General features: G+C 45.0%; 1 protein-coding gene across 4 annotated transcripts in view; it reads right to left on the bottom strand.

Moving 5' to 3' along the window:
* Nucleotides 1-4,983: 4,983 nt before the first annotated feature.
* Nucleotides 4,984-8,845, bottom strand: part of SPIRE1 (spire type actin nucleation factor 1) — a 124,931-nt gene continuing 121,069 nt past the window's right edge. For all 4 annotated transcript variants that reach the window (XM_085052496.1, XM_085052499.1, XM_085052497.1 and 1 more), the window contains one exon: nt 4,984-8,739. In XM_085052496.1, the coding sequence (XP_084908622.1) occupies nt 8,487-8,739 (253 nt within the window). In that variant the 3' untranslated portion in view covers nt 4,984-8,486. The remainder of the gene's footprint in view (nt 8,740-8,845) is intronic.

The following is an 8,845-nucleotide window of genomic DNA, read 5'->3' as shown; positions in this document are numbered from 1 at the left end:
ATTTTGCCAGTGTGGGCAAAGGACCTTGCTTTGGTCACACTGGGACCAGGTGGGCTCCAGTGCTTAGCAGATTAAGGGGTTCTTGATTTCCCATAAGCTTTCCTGAGCAGTTTTTACCCTTCTGCTTTCTACCTGTATTGTTTGCATATGGGGCTTCCATCCTTCACTTGGCCGTGTGACTGATCAGATCTGTGGGATCTCTAGCTGTGTATGCTGCACATAACACTGTTTTTGAAGCGTTCCAATTCCCATTCCATTATAATCTGAGTTGGCCCTTGAGGCAAAAATCCCCCTGCCTTTGGAATGATTTATTTTGGTTGCTCCTTGGAGAAACTCCTCCATCTTTTCTTTCTTTACTGGAAATGGCTAAAAAATGTTTCTGAAGTTTGTTTTATATCACATGCATAGACTGTCAAAGACAGAAAGCTGCATGTGAGGGAAAGTGTTAGGCTGCTTGTGGGAGCAGCAGGGTGCAGCTTTTTGGATTGGAGCAGAAGGAGGAAAAGGGTATGTAGGAGGAAAAAATGTGTAAAGCAGAAATGGTGTGAAGTCAGTGCTTATTTACTGGGAGGAATCTTGAAGTGCTGGGGACCAAACAGAAGAAAGCTCAGTGCTTGTAACTGTGTTGATTAATAGGTAGCAAGTGCCATTTTGAATAATAATTCTGCACTTTTGAGAGTTGAAAGTAGAACTGAAGTTGGGTTTTTTGAGTTGTGAGAGAGAGGTTGTTTGCAGTGGTTGTTCAAGCTGCAAATTGGTGTTTCTCAGCTGCTGGGTTGCAGTTCAAGGGAAATGGAGCAGGTGGTGCAATGTAGGGAGGTAGTTTTTAATGATTTGGTGCCAGCACATCAGGTCTCCAGACTGGATAGAAGTGTGGCTGCTCCCTCAGTCCCTGCAGCTGCATCACACACACCTGCTGTAGAAGGAAGAAGATGGGAAGAGCTGGTTCCTGACTGCAGGGGAAGCAGCAAGGGAAGATGGCAGCAGTGGTTCCCAGAGCATGGCAAACTGGGAATGTTGGTTCTTGGCCCTGAAGGGTTTTAAGATGTTGAACATACCAAACTCGAGGTAGACTGGCTTCTGGTTGATGTCTGGTTTTCGTGCTGGTGCAGGCTCACGTTAGCACCAAAAGACATTAAGTGTAATCAAATGGTCTGGTGTGTAATTAATAATTTCTTTTTCTTAATTTGGCCTTGTGCCAGTGTAAGTCTTCCCTGCTTCCCCGTGCTTCCTACTCCTTCCCCGCCATCAGGTCAGCAGGCACAGTGGAGGGGGAAGGGTCATATTGTTGGGACAACAGGCAATCCTGGTGAAAACTATATTCTTGAATGATTTGCTTAAGGTAGGCAAAGCCATTGAGCTGCAGCAGGTGGTGTCAGGAACTGCTGCAGAGCACAAATTGGGCACTGATATATCTGATAAAGTAATAATGTAGCACTGAGTAAGAAGACCAGCAAAGTTCCTTGATGTGACACTTCATCCTGATCCTGGGGTGGAGCAGGGGGTGGGCAACATCTTCCCTGTTGTTGCACCTTCCTAGACAGTGAGCCATGAAGGGCAGGGCTGTCAAGTGTCTATGTACCCTGTGGTGCTATCCAAAAGAAATGCCACGAGCAGTTTAAAAAAACACCTTTGGGTGTAACTGTGGTAATATCTGATGGGCTGTTGGTTTTCTGAGGAGGCTACAGAAAAATAATTTCCATTAGTCTGTGCTGGATGAGCAGCAGGACCCAGTACCAGGCTCCCTGGAACTCCCTGTAAGCCACACACTGGTCAAAAGCTCTGTAGGGGTTCTCTGGGCCTGGACTGGTAACTCCATTTTGGACTGGCAGCTGCTTCATTTTGCATTAGAACAGGAATGACTCATCTAAAATCACTAGCCTTGACAGGTAAATTAGACCTTATTTATCTAATAAACTACCTTCTTACCCCACCAACACACTTATCACCTGTCAGAATTCATGCAGGTTATGGGCTAAGCCTTTTAATCACAGCTCCAGGGAGCAGGTCATGCTTTCATTATGGATTTATTCAGTGAAAAGGCATTTCTGTGAAGCACAAGTCCTGTCCTTTTAATTTTTCCACAACTGAGGTGACTGAGGTATGATTCTCATTTTACTGGAAGGCACCTGCAAGTGAAATGATCAGTAAGGGCTCCTGATCTGGGGACCTGCTGGTACAATACCTTCCCTTTTACTCTGCTATAATTTTGTTTCTGACCAAGTTAAGATCTGCAGCAGCTAAGGTTCAGGAATCTACCTGGCCAAACAAATGTGGAACATGGCCTGGCCATCTGTGGTCTGTAAGAAATGGTCTTCACAGTTCACTCAAGAAAGTGAGAGCAATGCAGTAATTTTGAAGAGATTTTTATTAGTAACGCATAAACAAGAAATTGCATTTCAGTACCACATAACATGGAAACAAGCAGAAGGCAGTTCTGTTGCCTTTCTCTGTTAGAGCTGATGCCCCTGGTGTCCCTGCAGACACACAGACAGTACATGCACAGTGACAGCACAGAAGCAGGGGAAGCTCGAAGGGGAAGGGTTTGTGCTTTAGGCCTGTTCATGTTGAAAAAGTGCACCTCCTGTTTGGGATTTTTTTTCCATTATTAAAGAAGGGGGGTAGGAACCAGCTTTAACAGAAATACAGCTCAAATCCCCTTCTCATTACCTTCATTTTGCTTTTGACTCACAGCTGATGTAGCCACCAGCCCTTCAATAGGAGCATGCCCACCTTAAATGTCTCAGCTGAAGCTGGGTCTTGGTCTCTGCCTCTCCTGAAAGCTGGGCCATGACAGTGTTGCCTCTCCATAGATCTGTGTCAGCTGAACTGCTGCTTATTTCCACCAAACTTTGGAAGCCAACCTTCTGCAGAAGTTACACAGTCATGCCCATGTCCTTTAATTCTAGATTTAGCAGATTTCTGAACTCAGATTTCTGAAATCCAGTTCAACAGTCCTACTGCACTGTCTGGCCCAGGACCTGTCCTGCAAAAGCCAAAGCATTGCTGGCTCCTGTTTCTAAGCACTGGTGTCACTGGTTGGAGAAATGCAGACAGGACCTGGAGCTTAGTGGAAACACCTTCAGCTGCACTGGAGGCATCAAGAATATGTTTTTTTCATACTGGGTGCTCTTATGGGTTGTTTTTTTTAAAAATCAAATGTATCAATAATCAAGCAGGTCTTATTCAGTCATGAGTTTAGAGCAGTAGCCTGGCACCTTGAAAGACTATCTGCTAAATAGAAAGGTCTATTTTGAAGGGTCTGTTCCAAAGGGCTTCCTCTAGAAATCATCTCACAGACGTTTGCAGACAACAGCAGCTCCTGTCATTACCTGAGGACACTGAGCCTGCGCTACCTCACATCTGACACTCAGTTCAGCTAGGCACTGCAAAATAGCCTGAGCAGGGAAGAAACTGGGAAGTTACTGAATTGGTTTATTGCAAATAAACAAACTACTGCTGCACAAAATTTGCCATGTCTATTTGATACCTATTTAGCTTCATTTCCTGATTACGCCCCATGACATTTGTTGGGTGCAGACCTATCACAGAAAAATTCATTCACAAGTTTTTGCTTGTCAAAGTATTGTAAAGTTTCACCTCTCTGGAATTTGTTTCACCTGGAAGTGGTGAAATTGTTTGCAAGTATTGAAAGCAGATGGAAACTTGCACTGCAGGATCCTTTCAGCTCTGACACTGAACATTCAGCTCTTCAGCAGCAGCTGTCAAAATTCTTTCAACAGTTTGTAATCACTTTGAAGTCTCTTTTTGCAGCTGGGGACCCTGGGACTTGGAGCAGCTCACAGCTTGTGCCAGGGCAGCTGAGCAATATGGGCTGCTCTGGCATTTCTCAACATCAAGGTCAGGGCATAGGGAAGGCCCCAGGCTGCCTCTGCTCTGAGCTGCTGGAATTCACAGGTACCGCTCAGCACGGAGGTTTTGGGGCTTTGTTCTGCAGCTTTTGTGCAGGCTGAGCTAATGCCCCTCTGTCATAGTTCTCCTACAAGGAAATTCTGGGGAATAGTAATTTCAAGTACCCAAAAAATCTGAAACACAGTAGTAAGAATCAGACTGAAACAATGAAAGAGGTTTTTATAGCTGGAATCGGTATTAATAAACATTCTCAGACTGGCCTTAAGATACACACATCCAAAAGAAGAAATAAACCAGAGCAGCTCCAAGTTATCAGCATGGCAACAGTATAAAATTTTCTGGTAACATGAACATAATCCACGTGCTGTAGCACCAAAGTGTAGAGTTGCAGCACCTTTCTCTCATGCCTGTGTGCTGTCACTGTTTCACAGATGAGACTGAGCTGTAAGACAGACATTCCTAAGAGCTGTGCAGAGCTGCTGGATGAAGTAAAGCAGGAAGGTAGCAATCAGGAGATTAAAATTGGAGGTTCTAAATTAGTTTTAACCTATAGAGCATGCAGCCAGTAACTAACCAGGGAAGCTGATGCTGAACTTGACTGGGGAAAAAGGGATGCTCAGGAGAGAAGAGAGAACAACATAAAAGTTGTGATAATATTCTCTCCACTTCTGGTTCAAAAAAAAAACCAAATCCATCAAAAATCTATTGGAAAGACTGTCAGCATTTCTCTCCCAATGACGAGGGAGGGATGGAGATTTCCCAAAGCCTGTACTACATGCAGGACAAATGTGCTGCCTCAGGTACAGCCTGCCAGTGTTGGAAGAAGCAGCACACTGGTAATACAGGGAGTTGGCTGCAGATGATGGCGAGGAGCTAATCACATCACTGGGGTTACACAAGCAGTTTTTATTGCTATTCTAAGGGTACTTCAACATGTGTTCATCCCTTCATGCAGCCCAGCCAGTGTTCAGCTGTTATGCAATCATTTTCGTTAACAATTCTTTGCCAAAAGAAACATCTGACTGATCTTACAAAACTATAAGAGCATGAAGAAGAGAGAGACAGAACCTTTAAATCAGCTTCCCCATGAATAATTAACAGAGACAAGAGTTATCATGGAAAGGCATTTTATTTTCACCAGGTAACACCCCTCCCTGTATAAAGGAAGTAATGGAGAAAGGAAAAAAAAAACCCAACAACCCCCAAAACACTACTGTCATCATGAACACTTGAAAGGTCAGGTCTGAGAGCTGCAGCAAAAGCCTGCTCACATCTTCCATCACCGCCGTGAGGCAGAGCTGGTTTTGCATTCCCCACAACCAGGTTCACATACAAAACAAGACTGATGCTGCCAGAGGCATTTTTAGCTCCTTGGGTCTCCTATGATATATTTTAACAGACCTTGGGCATACTAATAAAGCTAAAAAAAAAAAAGAAAGAAAAAAATTTCAAATTCATGGAACAGAGTTCACTGTGCTAGTCCCACGTTCTTTTCAGCAGTAATTCACTCTAAGATGTGCAAACTGTATTAGGGGGCTGAAAGCGTTAACTCTAATAAAAGATAACAGCCAACACACATATAAATAAGACTCATTTCCTTTTTAAAACATCATGGGAAAGTCAATTCCCACTGCATGATTGATGGAGACTTCCTAAATATTAATAAATATATTACAGATATTTACAAGCTTCTGATTTCCCCCTCTGATGCTGACGTGAAGTTCAGCCCGTAACTAGGACATGCTGGGCAGCACCACGGGGTGCTGGGCCAATGGCTGCAGTGGATTTGGGATCCTGGTGCAGGCAGGGAGGAGATGGAAAGCTAAAAATAGCCCACTCTGCAGAGCCAGGCAGCCAGCGAGCCGAGCTCCTTCAGGCTTTCCGCGACAAACCAACCCACTGCTTCTCCTCTGGTGGAATGAAATGCCAGCATAATGCAGAGCAACTGTGCCAGGGAGGAAGGGATGGGAGGGAAGGGAAGAGGCAGCCCTCCACACTGTGTTTGATGGAGCCTGCAACGGTGTGTGTCAGCAGCCTGGAGGGCTTTTTCCAGGGAAAAAGGGAGGTTGTCCAGGCCCTGGTCCATGGCAGCTCTGTGTGAACAACAGGGAGCCATCTGCACAACACTGCATTGTTGTTCAGTGTTTGTGCCCTGCCCAGCACAGCGGAGCCTGCCCTGAGCCAAGGGCTTCTGGGAATCCTGGGAAGGCACAGGCTGCATCACAAGGCTCTACCACTCCACCTGGGCAACCCCAGACACTGCCAGAGTGGGGCAGGGCACAGGCATGAAGGACTTGTCCCCCTTCGCACACTCAGGAGTTACTTAGTCCTTCATCCTGCCTGCTCTGCAACATCCCAAATTCCTCTCCAAGAGGAAAATAAATGTGCTGGATACCCTGCACCTCAGTGGCTTGAGGACACCGGTGAAGTGGACTGTGAGCAGAGGACTGGGCAACTGTTACATGGCTGGGGCATCTCCATGAAAAAATCATGACAACAACAACAACAGGGTAGATGTAAAGTGAGATTTCCTGCATTTCTTTCCATCTGGTTTCCCTGGTGCACTGTGCAGCAAACGCACGGCCTGGTTTTGGCACAGAAACAAGACAAAGTGCTGATGTGACTGAGATCAGGCGATGCTTCCAGCAACAGCAGAACCTTTCCCACCAGCCTGCCTGTGCTGCTCACCTGCAATCCTACATCCCTATCTCATGCCAGTGCTCCAGGTGCTTTAACATGCAAGACACTTTTCCAGAGGTACCACAAGGAGAGGGCTGTGACACCTGACCTTACATGGGACAGAAAGGAGGGAGAGTTAGCACTGAGCCCTGCTTCTCCTGTTTGCATTGGTTCAGAAAAAACATGAAACTATTTCAATAAGCCCTACATAGGCAAAAAATTCTCATTTTCCAAAGGGGCTTTTAACAAGGATGACTGACTCCCTGGGAAGGTTTAGAGAGACTTTTGCATGTGCTTTTCAAATCAGCCTAAAAGAGACGATATGGATGGCTGCTCCAAAGGCTGCCAAAGGGGAGCCAACCTGCCCAGGTGCCTCCCAGCCTCGGCACTGTGCCTTGCCGGGGCTGGAGGGGCAGTCTGTCTCTGGGGCTTTTTGGACAGAGGAAGCTGTTTTGATTAATACATCTTTAAAATTATGTTATGGAAATCCAGTCCCAGCTACTTTGGAGCAATTCTGAGGTATCTCTCATTAACTCGAAGTATAGAAATGTTAATAAATAGATCTGAAACTTTTCTGCTATGTCATTCTATAATACACTGCTATATAGATATTAAATATGCCTCAGGGTATTAAAAAATTTATGAAAAAAGTTACAGTAGTTGATTTTCAAGTATTAATAACTTGGCTATGTTAGCTTCTTTTTAAATACCAAAAAGATCTGGCCCCAAATTATTGACTAAACTCTGGCTATGCCTGAATTAAAAAAAAGTATTTTGAATATAAAAAAAAGTGCAAAAAAGCATGAGATGTCAGTTAACATTGTAAAATTGTTGGAACTTCTAAACAGTTAGTCTAGCACTCCCTTGTGAGTGAATTAAAAAGGGTGAAAGAATGAAAAAAAGACTAAAGCAAAAAAAGAGAGATCGCTCCCAATCTGAGACAGCACTGTCCCAAATTTCAGCAGAACACGAATTTTTACAGCCAAGTTATAAACCCCAGAAAAAATGGGGCTACTAGTGGATATGCTGTCAGACAGAACTATAGCAGTATCTGTGTGCTCCATTATAATACAAATTTACACCTTACTCACTGTTTTCTCTGAGAAACCACGAGAACAATTTTACAGGTTTTGAGTTAAAATTAGAAGCCTCCCTTATTTCCTGTCCTCCCCATAAACTGTACAACTTTGTCTACTACTAAACTTCATTGCTACTAGTAGTCATTATCATACATTCAAGATAGAAAGTAAACTACTAAAACCTGCTCAGGAGACACTCAGAAGGACACTAAGGCTTAAGAAGTACAGCAGCTTGGGGGTATGGCCAACCACATGGGTGAAGAGCTTTGTCCCCTGCTTTGCCCCAGGACACTGACACTGAAGAGTCCCGTGCTGAACCCTGATCTCAGAGCAACCAAAATGCTTCAAAGGAAGATGAATTGAACAGAGCTGCTCACACTGGGTGCCTGGTGTGCAACACTGCCCTTGGCTGCCTCAACGAGGGTGTGAGCATTCCGAGGGTGGGAATGCCAGCAGGACCTACTGTTTGCTACTGTGCTAACACCAACCACTCTGCTAGATCTGCTTCTCCATCAGACACCTGCTTTCAGCTCATCTCCTGAAAAATAATTCAAAGCATGGTTAGAAAAAGACTGAAAGCAAGAAAAGGCTTTCTCGTTTCGACGCACACGTACAAAAGAGGCAACGATTTCAAACTATTGATTTTCTTCCAGCATGAGCAGCTGACCCGTAGTGTATCATCCTGCACAGATCCAAACACAGAGCTCTGTGTCTCCAGGAACTGCTGGGGTAGGAAATCCTGTGATCTAAATGCAGTCAAGTGGAACGAAGCAACGGGATGACAATCCACTCCCAGGGACCTTGTTCATGGATGGTGACCACATGGAGACGGAGGCAAAGCAAAAGGCACAGGGCTCAGATCTCATTGATCGTCCTTTCCGAGGGGCAATATTCCGAGGTTCCTGGTGACGACATGTAGAAGGACTGTGTCTTCCTTTTTAACCTGGCCCGCTTGTTGGCCAGAGACAGGCTGCGCCGGCTTGAGTTGATGATTTCTGAGATGAACTTCTTGCAGTCCACGCAAACCTCCATTGTGCTCCAGTCCTCCATTAATTCTTTGGGAAACTCTTCGTGTGACTTATCCACAGACTTGGACCTTGAGGTCAACCTGAAAGGGAAAAGAGCAGGATTTCTCATGTTTTCTGGCAGCTTGGCTGTGGGCCCTGGGAAAAATCACACCAGAAAGGCCTGGCTTTAAATTTTCCTTCCTCCTG

Source organism: Lichenostomus cassidix, chromosome 2 (assembly GCF_008360975.1).
Source record: "Lichenostomus cassidix isolate B80296 chromosome 2, HeHo_3.0, whole genome shotgun sequence".
Taxonomy (NCBI): domain Eukaryota; kingdom Metazoa; phylum Chordata; class Aves; order Passeriformes; family Meliphagidae; genus Lichenostomus; species Lichenostomus cassidix.
Note: the sequence above shows the minus strand (reverse complement) of the source record. Positions and strands in the feature narration are given on the sequence as shown.